The sequence below is a fragment of the Opisthocomus hoazin genome, chromosome 2 (genome assembly GCF_030867145.1).
Source record: "Opisthocomus hoazin isolate bOpiHoa1 chromosome 2, bOpiHoa1.hap1, whole genome shotgun sequence".
Taxonomy (NCBI): Eukaryota; Metazoa; Chordata; class Aves; order Opisthocomiformes; family Opisthocomidae; genus Opisthocomus; species Opisthocomus hoazin.
In genome coordinates, this window is record NC_134415.1 from 35677036 (window position 1) to 35701154 (window position 24119).

Consider the following 24119-nt stretch of genomic DNA (forward strand, 5'->3'; position numbering starts at 1 on the left):
TAACTTCATACACTATTCAATGAAAAGATCACAAAGCTGCATCCAGCCTCTGCAAAAGTCCACTAGAGGAAAGGAATAGGCTACTTTGCCCTAATTTACCTAGCCTACAGGAGACAGGCAGGATTTTGCTCACAAATTACACCATTATTCTCTTCCCACAGAAAAAAAAAAAAATCCAAATCCAAGCAGATGAATTGCCAGAACTAGCTGCTGCTCCCTACAACTTTTTGCTGGGGATGCGGTCATTCATGACATGCCACTTCAACCCTCAGCTTGCAAATCATCCCATGGTAAGCAGGGCTGTGCAAACATGAGAGCACAAGTGCACAGAGACTGCCGTGATCATTAGTAAAAGACATGTTCTAACCAGTCCCTGCTCATGTTCCTCTTCAACCTCTTTCAGGAGAGGTAGGCTTCCGGGACACAAAATTACTAGATTGCAGCCTGAGGGTGTTTCTTCTCCACCTACAGGTTTGTGTATGTTTAAATTTCACTTTGGAGAAAACTTCATAAATACTTAGTACCCAATGACTTGACACCAAGATATTGACTGAGGAATTGTTGTTCCTAGAAAGTTTTTGGATAGAGGAAGGTTCCTCCATTAGCTTTTTAAAATGCAGCGTCTGAAAACTGTGGGCTTTTGATTAATTTGTAAAGACAATTCTAGTTTTACAGCTGTGCAACAGAAAAAAAAAACCCACCTTACTCTGAGCTGGGAGTTCTCAAGATAACACCGGAGTTTAGAAAAACTTCTGAGTTAAAAAAAAACAACCCTCAGTTAAATGCAACTGAATGCAGCGGTTCCTTTGTATAAAGGAAACAGGGTATTGGCATGCTGGCCAGTTTGCGTTTTGCACTTGCATTTCCCCCAATCTCAGAGCTACTTTTCCGCATGGCAGGCAGTTAGCTCGCCCTAATTACTGCCAGGGAGGCCCAGATGCTTTTGTCAGCTCTTGAAGTCTGGAAAAAGACTACCAGCAGACAAGCCAGCCACAGGATCAAGGATGGCTCCTAATAGGAGACTTGTAAAAAATCCGCTAATGCTTATGCTCTCTGCTGAATGGAACAAATCTAAACATTTATAAATCTGAGATCAAGCCTGATTATTCATATACAGGATTATCTTCCATGCTGCAGAGACAAATACAAGTGCAGTCAATTACAGAGAGAGTTATTGTAATGAAACCCTTTTTCATGTAATTTGGCAAGACATAAAGCGCTGCCTTAACCAGACATAAAGATGTGCCACTGGCCTTTTGGCTGACATGCCTGCTCGCCAAAACAAATGGCTGTGGCAGAAAGATGTGGGGTCCAGCATCGCTCGCGGCCCATGTGCAGGTTCAACCTCTTACCAACTCCAGCGGCAGAAGAGGCTGGGGCCTGAAGGATGCCACTGCTTACCTACACGGATGCTCTGAATGAAGTAAAAGCAATTACTATTTTCCACATTTTGAAATTACACGGAGAGGATCCTCCATTCTCTTGCAAATTGAATTTCACAAGCCTTCAAAGCAATTCAGCTTAAGCTTGTGAAATAGACTCAGCAGCAGCTCTTTATCCCACAGTAGTGGGGGAGGCCAGTTACTGTTACCACTGATTGCAGCAGCTGGTTGAAGCCAGCACAAATCCCCTATCACCATACAAAATACAATTACCTTTTCCCCCCCTTCACATAAGATATTAGAAAAAAAACTCTGTTTGTTTGAAAATTAGGACTGCAGCTTAACCTGAAATAGTTTCTTATGTTCCGCCTTAAAATTAAAAAAACCCGACAAACCTGATTAATGCAGTTCAGGGTTGTGCGTGTTGTAAATCTGTAACCCATTCACTGACTTATTTTATATGGTGAACCTCTCCTCTGTGAAATACAGCTTTTAACTACAAAGGTGGCCTCAGGAGACCCAAGCTCTCCCATGCCCTGTCTCTGCTGATTGCTGATTTTGAACGAGTCACTTCGGCTTTTGTGTCTCTGCAAAATAAGCAGAACAATCCAATCTCCTTTGCAAAAGCCACAGAGGTACACTGATTGGAAAGAATGTGTTAAAAGTCAAATATTAGTATTATGGCCATTTCCTTGATAGGAGCATGATCCTATTTTGAGCAGAAGAGCATTAGCAGGTCTGGAGGGAGGATCCTCTTGTTGCCGCAAAAGCTCCTTTAATGGTTAGGACATTGCTCCACAGCGGCGTGCCCACCTTTGAAGCCCCACGGAGTGCTGGCTGCCCTTCACTCCCCTCTCCAGAAGCACACAGGGCTCCCACAAGCCCCGTGTCACATCTGCAAGCCCCGTGCAAGTCTGAGGTAACCCAGGGCATCACAAATGGCAGTAGATGCCTCTGTGTAGGCAACTGTGTTGAGTCCGACATGACTTCAGACAACGTTCAAGTACTGACAGTATCTGAATTAGAAAACAGATCAGCAAACTAAACACACTGCCTGAAATGACAGGATAATATTCAGGGGAAAGAGAGCCTTATCCCAGTGCAAATCCATTGCTCTTAATTTGTCTTGTGCAAACAAACGTTAGCTTTGGACCTAAATCTTGAGTAATTTGCATTTGCCATAGCACACAATATTGGCGCCTACCTGAGTAGCTTGTGGTTAACGGGGCTGACTGCAAAGCCAGGTGGTTTTCTGCCACTTTGCACATTCGTTCATCTGAAATCCTCAGCTCAATAGCACCTACTTTGTTTTTTCTTTCACAGCTTTATCCATCTTGGTGGTGGTGGTGGCAGTGGTAGCGTATGTTAAATCCACACACATACCTTTCTTTAAAACTTTTCTTGCTCTTCCAGCCAAAACTCTGTTTCCCTAATCTTTGGTGCTGTCACCTTTAACTTTCAACTTCCTCTTTTATGCTTCAAACTCATTATTTGGCTTGTGGCAAATTTCTACATCAAGAAACAGAGTGATGAATGTCTTTTCAAAATACAGGCTGCCTCCAAGGTAGCACGTAGAAACAATTTTGTGATTTATATTCTCCTCTCAGCTACGCTGATGCCCGTAACTGAAGTCAATAGAGTTGTACCACTGCAGCAGAGAATTTGGCTCGATGTATGAAGCATTCATTAAACAGTTTCATTTTATTTAGCCAAAGTCAAGAATCTGTTACCCCTTCCTTTCTGTCCATTTCTAGTGCCAGAATAATACACATTTCTGATTCAACTCTCGGAGCATACACATTTGTAATTAAAATAAAATTTTAAGAATTAGCCATTTGGCTAGTTTCATTTGTACTAATGGCTTTTTGTTCTTCCTTGAGAAACAATTCCTTTCAAAGAAACAAAAATGTGGGAGCTCTGACAATACTACGAAACTTGCCAGCACAGCCCAGGGAATTTGCAACAGAATTTCATCCTCTCTAGCCAACGAGTCACAACCTCCTATTGGTCAACAGCGGCTGCAAGTTACTCTGTGCAGTGACTGCTTGTTACCTTGTGGGCTTTCAACGGGTGTTTTAACTCCAGTTCCCAGAGTGCAAGTGAAAAACCCACCACTTCCAGCATTAAATGAGTTTTGCTGACAGCCTTGGCAGAAAGGACTGACATTAGTAGCAGTCAGCCACATTTATCCCTAGGAACTTGGAGAGAGTCATGGAAGTTTGTAATGAGGAAAGTTATACTAAAATTTAAACTATACCCTAATATACCACAGTATTGGCAGATCTGAGGTCTACTTTTATTCATAGTTGGGTGTATTCATGCTTTATGTGCTAGCACCCCACAACTTCTTCAGCTTCACCAGCACTGTTGTAACTATAGGATATTCTAAGAAGATTAATTTATCCTATCTATCTTCTCAGAATGTCTTCATTGTCCAAATGTCATCTTATAAAGAAGGGCCTCACAGCCCTTAAATACCTTCTATTCAAGATCCCACAGATCACTTTGCTCCCACAGGAAGTTAAATGCAGGCTCTTGTGGCAAATATGGCAGCAGAGTACGTAGAAAAACAATCTGTCCATTATTCATGTATTTTTAACTATCAGCAGTGTGGTACAGCAAGTGCGAAAAATGGAAGACAGCCAACAAAGTAATGGGCCATTTTCTCTGCAGATCACCAGTAAATGCTCTGCTGGTCACAAAGAACCACAATTAAGAGAATGTTGGCATTAACAATTAATGAGCCATTTAAAACTAGCAAATCAGAATGCACCTTTACATGCCCTATCACCTGTAGGTGAGGTTTTGTAGAATGTAATTCACAGACACTCAACCTGGACAGGGTTCATTCATTTCAAATTTTTGTTACAAAACAGTGGCTCAGATATCAGAATCACACTTCATGTCACATCTTAATTAGGAAAAATTAAAGAAAACAAAACTCCTTCTTCTGTAGAAAATGAATGAGAATTTATTCAGATTTTACCTTTAGTTCAGTCCTAGGCTAAGATGGCACTGGAGTTGGCAGCATTATTTCTAAATTGTTTGCTCATTCAAGAAAAGACTTGAAAAGTACGTGTTTAAATCCCTTCCAATTCCAGCATTTACTTAAGCACATGTTTAAAGAAAACACATATATTTAAATGCTATCTTAAATAGGAATTCTTCTGCATACTCAGGCCCAAATGTATCATCTGAAAAATCCATACGCCTTATTCATCAGCAACAGACTTTATAAAATTTCCTTTTACACTACTGAAAGTAAAGCAATTTCATCTATTACAGTCAATACTCAGATAATGCAGCTTTTGACCTCTACCTTACTACTAGTGTTTCTAAACAAAATCATGCTCATGCTGTGACTTTCACTCATTCCACTGCATTTTTCTCTTCTTTGACCAAGAAGGAGGTATGGGAATGCCAGCTGAGAGTTTTACTCTAACTTCCTATTATCTTTTATGGATATACAGACCCACCTTGTTACCTGACTAAAATATCTGAATACAGTTTCTCTAATGTTTCTCACTTTTATTTCCCCCTTGGTTCCATCTACCTAGCTCATATGGGTACAGTTTCATACTGCTGAACTTGCCTCACCAAAACTTCAAAATGAAACCCTGCCATTTGGTTTGGTTTGCTAGTCAGCTGATCAGCATGAGCAAAGTTTGCAAATAATTCTGGGGCAACTGCGTGCTTAAAACCCAACCATCATTTGAAATAATATCTTCAGAAAAGTATAAAAGAAGCCACATTGTATTATAAAAATGGCCATATTTGCTCAGTCTAAAGGTTCATCTAGCCTAGTATTCTTTCCTCGTAACGGTTAATAGTGGGTGCCTTGGGAAGAGCATAGGAATACGGCAAGAAGCAGCTAATACTTTCCTAGAATACCCTCCTGACCTTCAACAGTTCACAGCTCAGAATTCTCATCTGACAAATCCAAGACTTTTATCACCAACAGAGAGGGATAAACTTTACATAAGACAAATGGTATGCTTTGAAGTTAAGAGGTCTATAGTAACTGTTGATGAATAGAAATAATATGAGCTACATGTAGGCAATGCATTAGCTCTCTTGCTCAGTGTTACCAGAAAACAGAGTATTTACCCCATGAGCTTCACTAGCATCCCTTGAACAGGGCTGTTGTCCTCACCACTATCACCTGCAATTCATAGGTGGTGAAGTCTTGTTAAATGATCTAGCTCATTTTACCTTCAAGCTAGGACTAAAGAGGGGAAACCACAATACACCTCTTGTGATGTTCAATACCAAGTTAAAACCACTACTTGATGCTTCTTAAACATTGGTGAAACTTCCACCTACTAAGATTAACAATGTTATTCAGCGTTCATCATTATAATTTTAATATTGCAGTAGAAATAAAATGAATTGCCGTATGGTGGAATTACCATGTCAGACATCTGTTAACTCCCTCGTATAGAAAAACAAAGCACTTAAATATATTCACGGGGTAAGCAAGCTGATAGCTATTTTTAATACATGTGGATATTAAGTGTTTTGCCCCACATTGTAGGATGTTTTTAGAGGCTTACATCTAAATTCTGTGTAACACTGAAAACATACATAATGGTCTCTGTTTCTGTGGGGACTTGTAGCACTACAAAACTACTGCAAAAGTTTAAATGCTAAGGTCAGTTAAGATTACAGAGGAGTCACTGCAACAACCGAGTTGTAAAGCTTTTAAGACAGTTGATTGAAAACACTGGGCTCATCTCAGCCATTTACAGATTTATGTCTAATTAGATGAATATAAGACACTCAAGACTTTTTTTAAACACTGGTCTTGTTTGAATTTTCATTTTGAATATTTTTAATTTGCCTGAACTTGACGATAAAGAATACAAAAAAAAAAAATAATCCAACAAACAGATTTGAACAAAAGAGTTCCTTTTCCTTTGTTTTTGTTATGTTGCTGATAAAAATGGAAAAACTATTTTGGGCCATCCCAAAAGATTCTTCCATTGATCATTTAATTGAGGAAAACAATAATCACACCCTGCACCTTCCTCTCCTGCCACTTGTGTGTATGGTTTTAACGATGACTGCAATTTCATGAAGAAAATGCCACAACTGCCTTTATCTCTCATTTAATTATAATATGGCTGTTTGGGTTACTCTAGAAAATATTATTACTTAGACTATTTGCGCACGTGATGACTCAGGCTACCAGCAGCTACTTCAGAGAGAGGAAATAAAATTATCAGGGAAATATTTTAAGTGTTTATGCTATCCTAGTTACAATTGAACCTCACCACAAAAATATAGCTAAAAAAATATGTTTATGCACTTAAATACATATGCAAATACTTGTACTTTTTAGAAGGCAACACACATCTAGCTACCACTGCTATCGTACACTGTGGCATGATATACAAAGGTATTGATAATGCTTCAATATGGACTTTAAATCAGTAAATGAGCAAGTCCACCACACCTAGAGAAAATGTATTCAGACTGTCGTATTCCATACCTCTGGGAGCCTGGAATTAAACAAGTAAATCTTAGTATTAATGTAAGGAATTATCAGCTTTACTGAATGCATTCAAGTCTAGCTGGATCTCCCAGGAGCATTAGATAAACTCCCAGGCACTTAATTTTAGTGAATTCATGGCCTTGTGAAACATGGAGGCTGGATCTATGTTAATTTTCCCAAAATATGACCAGAAAATAGGCAGAAGGACGGGGAATATTCTCTTAGGGCTTTATACATGTTAACACCAGCACATTTGTGAAAGTCACAGCAGAATCTGGACAGGAAAAGAAAAGCAAATGATCAACTCCTGAATCTATTAGTCAGTGGAGTCACCTATGGCTACATGGACATCAGAATCTCACTCTTGCTGTTCCCAGCATTATCACAGCATCTACTCAGCACAGATACCAATGCCCTGCTTTAAAAACCTGAAAATAATAAGCAAGTGTCATTTAAGATATGTCTAAGGCCATTTATTCTGACCTCATCCTTTTTCTTTAAAGCAGGAAAATGTCAGAATAAATGTGTTCTCTATATTTATAGTGTTATGCTGGAGGCTGAGCAAAACCTCGTGCAAGCTGATGGGCATTTCAACAACCCTGTCAACCTCTTCAGTCTTCCTTCTTGACAGAATCCACCCACAAAAATCCCAATCATTTAGTATGTGGCTAGATTAAAAGATGGAGCAAAATAATATAGTACATGACACCTTCATATGTTTTGTTCCCCATGCGAGCCTTTTTTCTTCCTGGATCTGAAGGTATGTCAGCACCATGCAAACTCTTCACACAGGCTTCCTCCCACATAGTTTCTGCTCTTTCCAGACCTACTTCTAATTCACCTGCTACATGTTCTCCTAAAACCTGGTGCTTCCACTTCTGTGTTTCTAGACACAGACATAAACCTCAATAATCTATCTGAACATATCAAAGCCATTATTGGATTGCCATTATTGGATTTCCATCCTCACCTCGTCATCATCTCATGGCAGGGAAGTACTCAGTTAATTTATCGATGAGAGATGAACTAGAGGAAGATGGTATAATTTCCCCCCAGGTCAGAATACAAGTCATCTCATCCTCCAGAGGGAATTTTAAGGAAATGGTTCTTATTTCTCAGTTCATGCTTCTATGCACTTATAGGTGAGAGTAGTACAATTAGATCCAGGGGACAACTTCAGTTCTTCTCTTCCTTAAAGCAGATGTCCCTGCCCATCATTTACATTCCCTCTTGGAAGTAACTGGCAAGTCTTACATGTTTCTTCCTTAAGTCACTTCAGAGACTTTACTCTTCACCTTTGCATTAAAAAAATTCCAATCTAATAACTTCCTCTGGCTTTCGTAAGTGTGTATCTATATATATATATATATATGTATACTTGTAAAACCATACTGCAAAAAAGGTACATTTCAACAGAGAGTGGTTATAACAGAAAGGAAAACCATGCAAAGAAATAATATACTGCTTGCATACAAAACTATTTGTAACAGAATTGCAAACCCTCTAAGTAAAGAGTATGGAGACATAACTATTAGAAATTATGTAAGTCTGAAACAATGCCTCTATATATACAAAACCCGAGCAGCAGCTATTCAGAATACCAAATGGAACCAAATACTTAAAAACAACTTTAGCTAACAGATTAAATGAAATAAGTCATAAAATAATTATTGATTTATTCAAGACAGACATAGGATGTTGGTACTACCCACAGGAAAAAAAAAAGCAAATGTTTTTTGAATAAACCTTCTATACTAACTTATTCACTGAACATAGTCCCAAGAGTTACTTCATTAAAGAAAGTGATCTGCAGTCTATGAAGCGGGCCTGCCTGTGAATGAAGCGTTGTTCTTAATAATAGTAAGTAAACAGAAAGGCTTCACACCTTACTGTCACCGTCACGTTTAGAGAAATTACCAGTATATAATATGGTGTTATCACCTACATTTTCAAAAGTTCTGATACATGTTTTATGTTCAACAAAACATCAGACAACATACTGTTGTAGATGGGTCCTTGCCAGTCAAACACAAAAGCACTGCAACCTGCAGTAATTAACCTGAGTGCCGCTCATATACATATAATGTGGAAACTATTGCAATCATCATTTGCTGCTGCAGCAGCAGCAGGACTGACACCTTGCTGCAGTACCCTGGGGGGTCTGTAAGCATAGCAGCACATTTAAGGTGTGCTTTGTTAGAGGTGGCTACCTGCTTTGGGTTCCCACCGCTGGGAGAGGAGAGTCACACCCCGGCTCAATTTACCTTCCTTTCCCTCAGCTCTGAGGAATCATACACAAAAGCAAAGAACTAGAATGCATCATTTCGTGCTTTCAGAAAGGGAATTGTGTGAGCCAAGTATGTAAAACACACAGTACTTCAGTCATAGAAATTCACCAAAAGAAATGATGAACAAGATCTTCAGGCTTATCACAGCTCCAGTGAATGATAAGGGGACGGAACGACTGTCTCTTTTCACAGGAGAACAGCAGCTCTCAGACACAATGCAAGGATTTCTATCCTGCAAGGCTACTGAAAAGTCAGTAGTGGCTATAGCACCTGGGCATTTTCCGTCATCTCAAATGCAGAAAAGGGCATAACAGCTACAGGACTCTATGGTTATGGATCACCAACTCTGCAACAGCCTCTTGTTCCACCTGAGTGAAACAATCCCATTTCCATATAATCCTGATGTAATGATGTTTGTTTAGTGTGCTGGGAGGCACTGAGGGGGGAACAGCAGACAGAGTATGAGACAGAACCAAGCATCGCTTCATATGAGAGCACCCTTCCCAAGGAAACAGTTGTAAGAAAGAGCCTGTGAATGCAAGGGAAATACTTCTCCCAGCAACAAATCACTGCCTAAATTTGGGTGTGACTTTGCTCAGCAACGTCTCATATTATGTAAAGAGATGTTTTAGAAATATCAGAGTGCTAATGTGAGACAAGCAACATATTAGGTAAAAGGAAAAGCAGCAAGCTATGAAAAAACAGTTTGTTCTACTTGAAAATTAAAATTCACCATATATAAAAAATGCAATGGGCCAGAATTTGAGACTCAATAACACGAATTTGGGTTAAAAACCCCCACATAATAAAGTCTGTAATAAATGAGCTTGGTCATTTGAACATGAAAGAACAACAAAATCGAAGCTGCAAGTGCCCTCAGATCCTTTTTTCCAAAATTAAACTTATAAAGAAACTTTGATTTGCAACCAATTAATCAACAATATAGACAAGTGTCTTGAGGTTCTTTGGATACTAACAATGTTGTAATTTAATTTAAAAACATTGTTTTTCCCTGTGCGCACACACTGCAGGAGCTATTTTCAAAGCAGTGCTCAAGGTTTTAGACATAGCCCACTGGTTTGATGGAAATTGCATGGCTTGGCTTCCTTTTTGAGGGGCTGGAAACCTATCCCAGTCAGCTTTTGCACTGAACAACAACAAAGAAAGGATGTTAATGGAGGGGTACCACTGTGAGAAGCTTCCAAGTTTCCGTTAATTCTTTAAAACCTCGTTGCCTGGTCAGAATAACAATTCTGAGTGAAATGGAGAGTGTCCTCTCCACGCTGCTCCTTCTCAAGTAGTATCTGTGAAAGGCCAGGCTTTGCAGCATGTCCCATGACCAAAATGTATCCCACCAGGCTGGATGGTGCCTCTTGAAGCTAATCCACAGCACAGCTAAAGAGACAAAGCAGCCCACGCAGAAGTCAGTCTTCTCTGCACTGCATAGTGCAGTAGATGTGAACTATCATTGCTCGTCAGGTCCAGGAATTTTTATGCCTGTAGTTTCTCAAGCAACTGGTCAAGATTTGACTTTGGTGGCACAGTGTGCTATTAACTGCCTGTATGAGCCCTTCTTCTCTAACGAATGCTAACAAAAACTAACGGTGAGCCTTATCCTTTGAGCTTGACACAAAGCTCTGGTTTCAGAGGTGAAATTCTCTGTACACTATAAAGCTAACAACAATTGCTATTATTTAGGACTTCAATGGCAAGGCTGCATGCACAAAAGCCTGTATTTCTTAAGTAACTTACACAGTAAGGATACTCTGATATAGTATGTATATATACAGAAAAGTCTTGGATAAGATTTTCAAAACCATTGAAGTAATATAGAAACATTAATGAGTTTGAGGGAACTTTTGAAAACCTCATCCTAAACACATATTCGCTTTGTTTTCCTTTTTAATATTTGCTTTTTAAACACAAAACAGGGGAAAACATGGCTCTGTAATATGCAACAGAAGACCAGGATGGCACCAGAACTCACGTAATTTGGCTTCTCTGTGACCTTCATGTCCTTCAAATCTTTCTGCCAATGACAGATTTGCCTGAATTGGTTGAGGGATTCAATATTTACTAAGAGAGACAGACAACCATGCAATCACGTAAGTCACACCTGAAAACAACAAACCAATCAGCCAACCCAACCACATCCATAAAGGTGTGCTGAAAGCTGCATTTCTAAAGCCACCCTATTTATACAACTTCTGTGCTCCAACTGAAGAACCAATAATCAACACGCAAATAATTTGCAGGAGGATGAGAAAGTCAGATGGTGACTTGGTGGCAAGTACTAAAACATAGCTAGAGAATTTTAGCATTCACGGTTTTCTATTTAAATTTTTTAGAGATCCTAGTTGAGTGTCAGTGTTAACAAACAATTACGTTTTTTTAAAAATGCACAGTCTGATAGTTAAAAAAAAAAAGGCAAAAAAAAGGGGCATGTGTTTCGTGCACCTAGGTAGTTTTCTGTCTACCCGCAATTAAAACATGAGCACTTCCACACTACCATATTTGCACAGAGATCCTAGTGCAAATGAGATTTGTCCTTAACACTTGAATTCCCTGGGTTCTGTCATCTAGCAAGCATGGATGGGTGCTGAGCACTGTGATTCTGGAAGCTATGGGATTCATTTTAACTCTAGCGAGCATCTGTTGAGTCAAATCCTTGGGATTTACCAGACCCCTGGGGAAGTGCTTTGCCTACTGGGGCCAATGTACCATGGACTTGTTGGTGTGAACGTCCGGAGAAGTGGCAGCAGCACAGAGGCACAGGAAGAACCCAATCCCTGTCTATAATAACAGGCATTGCAAACCATACAGTGGATAATTTAAACCGATATGGGTGGAAAATACTCTTCCTCCTATTAACTACATTGATTTAATAATTAGTGTCTCTCCATAAAATACATTCAAATGTACTATGCTGTGTAAAGGTCATGTACGCAACTACCATTGAACTCTTTCCATGGAAAACACCCCTGTCTTTCTCAAATGCTTGTTTTTATTTGACAGGTGAAGATGCTGAGCCAAGCCCGTCATTGTCCCTGCTACAGTTTAAATCTGCTGCTTCAATACACGTAAAGAAGCATACCCTTCACCTGATGTATGTCCTCCAAGGCAACTGACCAAATTTCAGCTCATCAATTTAATATGAAGTCAATTTAATTCTTCTTGAGCAAAAATCAGTGCCTATTGTTCCAAAACATCTCACAGTATATTGCAATTGCTGGTTAAGTGGCTTAGTGTTATTTATAAGAGACCACTCTAATGAGAACAAAGAGGACTGACTGCCAGAATCCCTTATGAAATATAAAAAAAGCTATTTTGCACACAACTTTCAGAAACTGTTTCCAACACATGAGAACAGAAGCTGCTCTGTGGATGGGCTGTCATAATCAAATCCTTAGAAACGGATGAGAAATGAGCATATTATTCTTCATTCACTATCACTTCATTTATGATTTCCAGTTAATACAGATCCACAAAGCTATGCCAAGGAGATACTAAAGGCCTGATTGTGCTATCCTAATTCAAGAAAAACCCATACTCAAAGTCCTTTTGAAGCCTTTCCGCTTCTGCCAACTCTTGCAATTTTTATTGCAAGCCTTGCAGTACTTGATGTTTTGCTTAACATTCTGGCTCCTGGAGTTATACAACATGTGAATCTCCTATTTTTTTCAATTTTGAAAGAAGTTTATCGCCTTCATGATTGAATAGAAAAAACTGCAAATGAGACTTCTAAAAAGTGTCAAAAATAAAAGAGAAAAAGAAGAAAGAACTAAACTGGACCATTTTGCTGAATAAGTTCATAAGGAGCATAATATTCTGAGACCAAAGTCATTATTTCTGAGCCCCAGTGCATACTTACGGGTCACCAAAAGTTAGCAACACATAGCTGCGTATTTTCACTCAAAGGAAATCTTGTTATTGTAACTCTTAAGGCTGGGAATTTCCTTTCATACTCATAAAGGTATGGAAAATTTTGGCCACCTCCCGTCCAGTGGTAGGGGGAGTGATGGACCTTTCCCATAATCCTCAGCTCCCGTGCCAGTGGCTTTGGGTTGCCCCAAGTGTCAATGGCAAAGTGAGGAGCAAGACAGAGAGAACCTCTCATCAACCACCCAACTGGTGTCGATTTTGCAACAACAACCCAACTAGGACAAACTGGGCAGCCCGGTCCTTAAACTGTCTGCTCCAGAGTGTACTGTAACCTACGTGGATCCTACAGGACAGCTGTAGCTTGGAGGCTGCTATCTGAAGAGCCTGGATCAAAAACCAGGCAGTAAACTATCCCTCCTACGATGGCTGCAAATCCACACGTTGCCTATTAACACTGAAACAGCGCAATGCTTGCTTTATTTCCCTCTTCCTCCCACCTCCTAATTTCCTTCCCCCCCCCCCCCCTTACCTGATACCTTTTGTTTATTCTGTAAGCTATTTGAGGCAGGGGCTGTCACTTCCTATGTGTTTATGCAGTGCCTTGCATGAAGGCTGACAGCTCTAGATGCCATTATAATCAAAGAGAGAGGGGAGGTGGGATTTTTAAGGCGCTAAAGAAAATGAGGCATTCACCTACCATTGACATTCAAGAGGCTTTGAGTAGCTTTCTCCCCTTTGAAAAATCTACATTTGCAAGTATAATAATTAAGATGTCTGTCATCACCAAAACATCCATTGTTAAAATATGACACAGCCTCCAAGTAGGGAAAACCATAATTTACAGCAGAGTCTCTAACAAAAAGTATTCTTTTTTCAGAAGTGCTAAGACCTCATTTGTCTAAAATCATGCAAAACAGTATTCAACATACTTTCTGGAAGTATGATGTCTATCTTGTATCATATATTGCATTAGTTAGATATCTGCTGAGAAACACACACTTCATCAATATAAGCACTAACATTGTGGGGTTTTTAAAAGAACATTTCCTATAGAGATTTAAATGATCTTTATGTATTGTAATCTTTAATTGAATTCAATACCTCTGCAAATGGAGCAAACAATCTCTGACTGATTAGATCATTTGCTTCTATTCTATTTCAGATATGCACCGGTTTGCAATAATGTAAGGTTTTTTCATTAGCAATTGCTGTTCAGCTGCATATTTTCTTCAGCAAACTAATTAATGCTAGAAAGGTAAATTTTCTTCTTGTGTATTACAGTATGTCCATGTAGTTGACACTCTTGCAGAGGTTATATATAAATAAAAATCAGAAAAAAAAGTAAAGGACAAAAATGAAAGGGAATGCAGAAATTAAAAGTAGATTTTCCATGAGATGGTGAGTGCCTTCATCTCACAGTGACATCAAGCTGGAAAGTGACTACTCAGCGCCCTGCAGGAGAGACCCGTGGGAGTCCTTTGGGTCACTAGCACAGAAATTATTACATGCAGGTAGAATAAGAAAACAAGTACTAATGAAGAGAAGAAATTATGTCCTTAATTTAATTTAGTAGCTTCCTAAATCCGAGTTTGTTGCGTGAATAACATAGCATACTGCAGACAAATTTCAGCTTTGATTTTGCGATGTTATCAATCTCTTCAAATCAAATCACAGGCCTGACTGCAACCTGTGTCCCAGTGCAGTCCCTGACTAATTAAGTGTATAGCCATAACGACAACACAGATCCTACCAGGCAGGAAGTTTAGGCACAGCTGAAGTAAACCACCATATATGATTAATGGCAAGAAGAGCTCAGTTATAGACTGAGGATGTCATGTGCTGTAATGGCATTAACACTGAACACTTCCCTCAGAAATGTTGCTTTCAGGCTTAGATGCAGAACTATTCCTGCCAAGTTGTTTCAAATGGGCTGCATCAGCGACTCATCTCACCCAGGCTAGTAGGTGAGAGAGGTTAATCTAAAACTTCACCCTCAGAACGTGGTTTGGCAAGATGCTGTGCACCTCTGGATGCTCCAGGAGCCTGCCTGAGGATCGTAATGCTGGGACATCAAAGAGTGGGTGCTGACAGCATTGTGGTGTAGCCAGCTCAGCCAGGAGGGGATGAGGGAATAGCATGGTTGCATTGAGGTCACTCTGCTCTGGTGGCAGCAAGATGCTCTAAGTAAGTTGTATAGACGTTCTGACAAACTCAGTAAGGGCCACAGCTTATTTTAGGCACCACAGACTCGAAACAGAAGATCTGTGGGAGATCTTTTTGCCTAATTGTCTCTTTCCCCTCTTCAGAAAAAAATTATACCTCACCATAGCTGTTAGCTTAAGAAATTTTTTTCTTTGTCAAATATACCATTGGAACACCTCAAAAAGAAAATTCTTAGTGCATAGACATCCAAACAAGTGACTAAATCATACTGGCGAATATTTCTGGAAGCTGAGGCCAACTGGCAAAGCAACTATATCAGTAAACTCCCATCATCCACAAATCATGCAGGGTGGAAACAGGGAATGCTCTCTGTGACATTCTTCCTCCCAAATTGTGCTTGGGAATTAACGGAGAGAGTGGCAGAGTCCAAAAGTATGCTGGGAACTGTTAGAACAGTTTGACTTAATTTAATTTGAATTTAGTAGTATTAATTTAGCCCAAATTCTTCCACACTGTGAGGATGTACTACACTATTAGCTGCAGTTCTTCCTCTATGCAAATCTGATGAGATCTTACATTTCATTCCTGCAAAATACTGAGTACAGACTAGATGGATAATAAAGTGGGAGATGCTATTTAAAACAGAATTAGTAACACAGAAAATATATTCCCTATTTAATAAAAACACTGTAGTTTACTACAGTAATCATTAAAAGAACTACAACCTATGATCTACGATGGACGCCATTTTTTGAAGGCAGCTGGTTCCATGTACCGCTAGTTGGGTTTTATTGCCCGCTTTTTTTATTGCCTTTGGATTCTCATGCACTTTAAATAAACAATGAAAATGCATAAACCTGTGTTTATTTGAAAATACAAGTCAAAACATTTTTCAAAAAAACTCACTTTTAACTTCAGTGTTCTGCTTCCTTATACAAAATAACAATTTTTACTTTTAAATCACTGTAGTTTTAAATCACTGTAGTTTTCAAGCCATAGTATAAAGCATAGCAAAATACTACAGACAGAAAAGCTGAAGTATTGAGTTTGATGCCCTGATCAAATTCCAACTACGAGTTGAGGTTTTACACAGAAAACAGGCAACCTGACCTCATCCTCCCAGTCCAATCAGCATGCTCTCCTCCTTTCTTGAGAAAATTAACCTAATTCATCACATCGTGCTCCTGTTGCTCCCTACGGCTCACGACACTTTCTTTGCTCCTTGTCCTACTTCTGGATCTCAAGAGCGCAGCTGTCATGGCTTGATGGCACAGTGGGCATACAAGCAAGCATGCGAACCAAGCGAATATAGGAAAAGGTTTTAGCATTGCACCTTTTTTTTTTTGGTTTTCTGTTATTTTTTTATTTTAGGCAGAATAAATACAGAAGAATATTCTCTGCCACAGAACTGTTCTGGTAAGTTTTAGGTTTTTAAAGCACAAAGTCTGAATGCTGTTACTCAGGGTATCCACAAGATGAAGGTACTTAATTCACTCAGCTGTTTTTCCTCCTCCTTTTCACAATAATTAAATTCCCCCACATATTATACACAGATCCTGACAAAGCCTGAAAGCTACTAAATATATCACTGAATTCATAAGATGCAAATAACCTAAACAAACAATAAACAGTAGCCTCTGACTTGGAGCCTGAGTCTCCTAGGGTGCAGAGTGCTCTTAATTCTCTCTGCTGCCACTAATTCTTATGTGGAATTCTGCCCAAGAAGATGATCAATCATGGGACTGGAAAAACTGCTAATTCCTTCTTTTCCAGCCTCTTCCAACTTTTTGTCTTCACACTTCTTTCCTGTTCCCTCTTCCGACTGGGTCTCTTTTCTCTATCTCATAAAGTCACCACCTCGTTTCATTATCTTTAATTACAGACATCCCGCATTCCTACACTGAAAATAATCGATATCAAAGGAAGAAACAGTATTTGAAAATATGCACCACTATGAAGATGGATGACAGGACAATAAAACTCAGCACAAGAAAAATATGAACTGGCAAGTTTGCCTAATTTAGAAGAACAGCAAAGTCCTTACTTTCCCTAAGTGCTGATCAGCATCGCATCCACGAGCCACATATGGTACAGGACTTTTATCTCTAATTTGCACATTTCTTCAATAGGAACAATTTCATCTGCAGAGTGAACGCGATATAGAAGCCACACTCAAAGACGGGAAAATATTTGCAAAAGGCGAGGTAGCCAACTAACCTGACCAATAGGTTCTTTTGTCGGGGCTTTTCCTCTTCTAGCGGTGCTCGTGGCCAAAGTGGTGGTTGTTTCCATGACTGACGTGGACATCTCAGACTGCATTGCTGTGGCTGTGGACTCAGTTGTCATAGAGGAAGGCACTTCACCAACAAGTCTCACATTTCCTTCTATCACGATGTTGGCATCATTTTCTGCTGCCATATTCAGAACTTTCAAGCCATTGTAGTAAAGACCAGAGAGCTGGCCTTGGAAAGGATGGCCACGTTCCTTGCCTCCAATTTTTATGGTTGCTTGGCTATTGAAGATTGTTAGCTGACGCCCTGTGAAGATAATATTATATACATGCAAAAATGTTGACTGAAAACACTCTATGCTACACAAGTGACAACAGATTTTCATGGGGTGAATAATGAGAGCAATAAACTATAAGAAAATGATTTGACTCATAATTCATTGCTTTTTAATGAGGTGTCCATGAAATGCATACATTTTGAGTGCATTTGCATTTTTCTTAATTTACGACTTTTTGGGATTTTTTTTTTTTTTTTTTTTGCTAAAAGGCCAATCAAAGATATTTTCAAATGTGTATAGTACTACAAATGATACCTCTCTCCCTTTTACCTGAAAGCCGTGTTAAGCTTTTGGGTGTGTGTCAAGAATGTCAGGTTTCTAATTCCTTAAGATTACTTTTTCTTCAAGTCTGCCAACATTTCAAAGTTTTTTCCACACAATACAGCATAGGGCCTATAGCTTTAAGTATGTACAGGTGAGTTTATGTATGTATAGACATATACACATATGTATATACACACAGAGAGAGTTTATACATATGCCAACAAGTCACTAGGTCCAGTGAATTTTGAAGCATATATTATGTGGTAATCTGTCATATCTCTATATATGTGAATAAAATAGTTACATTTTTTTAATTAAATGTTTCCTTTTTGTATTTAAATGTTTATTTTCCTTCAATATCCACACTGAAAAGAAACACACGGTTCACACTGAGTATCTCAGAGGCAGATTCAAAAATAGATGTCTGATTGGCTTTCAGCAAGGCTATTAATTAAAACAAAAGATTTTAGATGTAAAAGCGACTTCAGAAATGATACACATACCGATGGAAAAATCATGGCACATTTCCATTAAACAGAGATATCCTCAGCAACAGTACCACTCTTAGTAAATAGAATAGTCACTTTAGCAGATTGGTTTCTGCTCACAAAAAGCATGCACACAACTTTAAGTTCTGTTTTAATTAGTGTTTGTTCCAAAATCCCCTTAGAAGGTTGCAAACGTTAAAGGGACTTCATTTTGATTGGCAATTCATATTGCCCACTATTTAAGATACCTACAGTTTAAACAAATTTTTTTCAGGACCATAATGAAGATATCATAACTACATGTATTTTTAGTTAATAATTTAGATGCTGGAACATGTAATATAATCTATGAATGATTTATAATTTTTGGTTAATGTTTGCTATGAGTACCTTCATAGATTGAGTTAGTGGATTATATTTAACAGTCCCTTTAACCTTAAGTTAACAGGGTAAGATTATTAAACAGCTGGTACTTCTAGAAATGTATAGAAATTATTATACAAGGTATGCAAATATTACTCTATAGTTTACGTTTTTAAATTTGTTTTTAATTTAGTTTTACTGAAATTTATTTTTTATGTTTATTAGTGTTACAATGAAGTATTACTTGGTTATGTTCAAATTATTTTTTTATTTGAAGTTTTAATCAATGTTTTTTACCTTTGTCGAGTAGCCATTCATCAACTACTCGACCAAGTCGATATGGAATTCGCTGTCTAGCAATCGCCAGGCGCTCGTTATCATTGTTTCCTTTAAAGTTTAAAGAGACATTTCATTGGTTAAAATCTGTAAGGTCAAAGGTTAAAAGTTAATACTTAAAGCTTGAGCTATACAGTTGCCACATGATTTTTTGAAATTTGGAATTTTAAAAAGTGCTACCTAGAACATTTCATGGTTCAGACTTTTCATTCATTCATTTATTTTATTTTAGCAAACAAAATTATTCCTATGTTAATTGAAAATTAGAAATCTGCATTTGAGCTAGGTTATTAAACTTATGTTATAGACAGACCCAAAAAACAAATTTAAACATCATCGAATGTCTTTACAAAAAATGATCATTGACCTCAGGGTTTTGTATTTTTTGATGTTTCTTATTAACTAGTTAAACACGTTCAGGTGAAACAGGTTTAAGTTTTCAAAAGACATCCAACCTCTCACTCCAGGTTAGTCATTTAAAGAAGAACACAACTCAAACACTATCTAATCCACACTTACTTCTGCTGTCTAGAAATAGACCTGCTGCAACTTATTTCCTAGTCAGAAAAAATACATTCTAACTCGCTTCATTTAAATAAATATCAGAGATTCAAATATACAGTACAGAACAGACCAGGGTATTCATCATTTGTACATTCTCAGAGGACACGTTGACAATGTCTTGAAGGAACACCAAGGCTTTGACAAAAGTGACTTGCTGAAAGGTAGCCTGGTTCTGAAACATGGAAGCGCTTTAAAATTTAGAAAGAGGCCATCTGTAGTGCGGTTTCATAAATTAAGAACGAACCAGAACTCAGCAATACAAAACACAAACTTGTCATATTTGCAAACTGGATTTATTGTCAGTCTGTGCAGAGATCTTTGACTTCTTTAAATAAAACAATGAGATAAGATAAGGCTGGCACAATCAGAAAAATATCAGACAACAATGAGTAATTAGCAAATAATTTCAAAAATCTATTTCTAATTATAGCTTTTTGTATTTGAATGCTATAGGTGCGATCCCTCAGAAAACCATGTCTTCTACTTAGAAGTTTTCTTAGCACAATGCTAAACCTACATATTTCCTTCAATGTACAGCTTTTTGGTGGCAGTAGTATTTTAGACCAACAATACCTTTTTCTTCCATTGTATTGGTTCATATTAGTAATGACCCTGAGAGATAAGAAGAGCCAGATGAGTAAAAAGCAGTCATTCCTGATCCAGGTCTGAATCCAAAGTCAATCTTACTAGCTCAAATGTGCATACTGTCTTTGACTTCAAAACCCACCTATGAACCAAGTCCTGTATCTGCAATGGAAATGCAAGTACAGGATGCAGTAGCCCATGTAGTGCTCAGAAATTCATTTTCTTGAGCTAGAAGAGTCCTACCGCTAATTATCAAACCAAAGTATTATCCAAATTCAGAAAATCTGTGTTCTAGTTTGTCAGACAATTATCCCCACAATCAGCATCAGAATCCATAAAAGGCTTGCAGGAAAGAATCAGTACCATAGCCCCCAGAAATAGCAAGAGCAACAGCTTCCGTGCCAACAACCATGGTGGTGTTATGCAGATACTTATTCTGCAGTGACACCAACTGCTACTTTCCATATTTCCTGTCTCCCTCATTTGGTCTAGCATGGTCATAGTTCACTATGCCAAAAGCTGATCTGTTTTCTTTTGAGAGAATGTCCTTTTCCTATTCGCTTTCCAAGGCAGAATAGTAGAATGGTTTGGGTTGGAAGGGACATTTGAAGATCATCTAGTCCAACCCTCCTGCCACGGGCAGGGACATCTTTCACTAGACCGGGTTGCTCAAAGCCCATTCAACCTGGCCTTGAACACTTCCAGTGATGGGGCATCCACAACTTCTCTGGACAACCACAGCAGTTTGGTTCCACAACTTCTCTGGGCAAATATGCTATGTGAACTTCTATGTGCATGTCAATATTAAAAATGCATGGATGCATATATAAAAACATATACTTTTTTCATATGTATATTTTGTGCTAGTCTCAACTTTCAAATACATTCTCTGTAAAACAATATCTTACTGAAACTTTCCTCTTTCTGCCTTTCTTAGAAAATGAAAATTTAGAATCAAAGGCTTCAGAACACAACTGTTGTGATGTGAGAATACAGAATGTCTCTTTTTTTTTTTTTCTGTTATCATCTTTAAAATTACTGCTCTTCATCCTGGGCTCCTTCGCTTACACCAAACTTCTTAGGACTAAATGGAAATTTGAGAAGTACAGGAAAAACATAAGAAATGTCATGCGATCAAAATAGGAACAAAGATAAGTAGTGTGATCCTCCATGTTTCTGTTCCGGATTTGTATCTTCTACTAAGATATATATATACACACACCAGTGAGTTAATAATTTATATTTCCTGACAGCCAGTTACTTTTAACACTTATGTTTAGCTTTTCAATAAGATGTTTCTACAGTTTTTATTGAGGAATTATCAGTTGATTCACTGAATAAGTGAGAGAAAGTCCTATTTCCAAAAAGTATCTTTAACTTAAAACAAATGAATCATGAGGTTTTGTTGCCATCGGGCATGGGTTGTTTTTGTTGTACGTTTTTTTTTCTAAAAAGGGGTAGGGTGGGCAAGATTCTTCTATGTCATTTATAGGAAAAAGCTAAATTGTTCAGGAGAGGTTTGCGGGCATAAGAAATCTATTAACGCAACAGAAAGAAGTCTCATGGATGTAGACCATCATTCACTCCTCGGATTCACCCACTGTTACTCACTGGATGCCTTTCATGAACAAATGCTCCCTAGACCTCAGAAGAACCATACAGTCATGTCAAAATGCAACACTGTTCACAACTGCATATGTTGGGAAGGCATTAAACTCTATGTTGTTTGTTCAACCACAGGGCGTAAATTAGGTGCATTTGGTAGAAGAACCCTCTGCAATCACCAGTCTGGATTCCTAATGCTATGGCATCTTTCTACTGTAATTACATTCCTAACACAGAATTTATCCTAGACAAGGTTTATTACTGCCTCCACTTTCAATACGTGGCAGCTGCTCCAGGACATCTCTATGGTGATCATGAAAACTCCTCTGTGAATTAACAGCATAAATTTAGTTTTGGCCAGCTTATACATTTCTTTGAATTATTTCATTAAAAGGTCCATGCAGTATGTATATTTTTTTGAGAATATTGTACCCTGTTATGATGTGATTCTATCTATAAATTATGTTTTATATTAACTGCAGCAGTCTTGCACAACTAGGAGCAAAATACAAATGAAAAGCAAGGAAATAAACATTTGATTTGTAAAGGTCACACAAAAAAAAAATTGTTGATTACATTAGCCCATCCCTCATCAGAGAAAAAGTGCATTGTCAAGTGCATCCCAATTTGACACTATTACATTAATTTAAATTCTTAAAGTACATAATATAAATGGAAGGCATAGGGGGAAATGGTGTAGAACTTCTCCAGTTTTAGCTTCAAGAACACATAGGTTTAGTAATGATGAAACTAGTAGACACATAGGTAACTTAATAACTACATTTAAAAAAAAATAAGATACACAGCATTGAAAATAATGGAAACGGCATTAAAAGCAACAAATACCCTATTATTACATCGTGAAAAAAAAAAAATCTTTTCGATAACTGCTTATTTCCAAACAGCTCGTTTGCGTTATACACAAGGCTGCAACGAATCTGGATAGGCCACTCAATTCAGCAAAACTATGTGCATTTACTTTATCTGGTAATCTTATCCCCAGTAGGGAGAACATAAATACCACATATTGTTTTTCTCAGGAGTATTCAGTGAACATTTTTCATGCTTCCTTTATTTACGCTTGTTTTTACCAATATGGTGAACCACAAGAAACTTCTTCAGGAAAAACACTTCCAAGAAGGTTAATAAATATTTTCATACTCTAAATAAACTCGTGGCTTTGAGACTTTATTTCTGTTACCTGCCTGAAAGATTAAGTGCTCTGGCAGGCATGCTTTTCAACCATAATTCATGATACTAAACTGATATCTAAACTTTAATTGTAGGCAGCTGTGTGACTATCCAGCATAACACTTCCAAGTTATATGGCCGAGATTTCTTTGATTAAAAAAGCTAGGTCAAGACGATTTATTTAGCATGTGCACCATGATATTGTTTAACCTGAGCAAATTATAGATGGCTTCATTCTTCTGCCAAATAGATAACATCTTGTCACAACACAGTGTTAATTCTGTACGGGCAGAAAGGCTTCAAGGGAATAACAATAATTCCAAAGAATCAAGGTAAGCAGAGAAGAGCAGCAAAGGTCAAATCTTTGAGTTGGAGCTAAATCTTGTGGCAAGATTGAGAAGAAGCAGTCCAAAAAAACTTTAATCATACCTTTACATCTATAGGTCAGCTGGGACAAACCAACTATGTGAACTTCACTAATATGTATTTTATCCCTTCTGATTTATTATATTGTCAGTGCTGGAGTGTAATTCTATTTTGTTCTCTGAAATAAAGGTGTCAGTTATTGATGTGAAATAGCAGCATCCTTGAAAGAGAATAAGCAAGAAGGCTGAAGATCGAGAGCCTGTGAAGAACAACCTAGACTAGAGAATATTTTCTTTGAAACAAATCCTTTAACAGAATACAAATTCACCTTGTTAGTCTTGGTGATCTGCTAGGGAAATAAATAACAAAGTGATGAAACCAAGCTCCGTCTCCATTTATAAACCCCCCTCTCCCCAGTTTTGCTCATCATGATCTTGACACTGCTATTTCTGAATCCTGACTCTCCTGACATCCGCAAGAGGAAGGCAGAGACCCGTATCATTCCTCCAGGTGCAGTTAGGTATGAAACCTGACTAAAGTGTCAGCTGCACGGCATGGGAGGAAGCCACAGCTGCTCTGT

At 38.2% G+C, this 24119-nt stretch overlaps 1 protein-coding gene across 30 annotated transcripts in view; it reads right to left on the bottom strand.

Moving 5' to 3' along the window:
• The window catches only part of NRXN1 (neurexin 1), a 738722-nt gene that overhangs the window by 81349 nt on the left and 633254 nt on the right, over positions 1-24119 (bottom strand). For 18 of the 30 annotated variants that reach the window (XM_075413180.1, XM_075413178.1, XM_075413176.1 and 15 more), the window contains 2 exons: positions 19190-19279; positions 17427-17746 (listed from right to left, as the gene is read on the bottom strand). In XM_075413180.1, the coding sequence (XP_075269295.1) occupies positions 17427-17746; positions 19190-19279 (410 nt within the window). The remainder of the gene's footprint in view (positions 1-17426; positions 17747-19189; positions 19280-24119) is intronic. The other 12 variants (XM_075413190.1, XM_075413188.1, XM_075413186.1 and 9 more) reach the window with 1 other exon arrangement.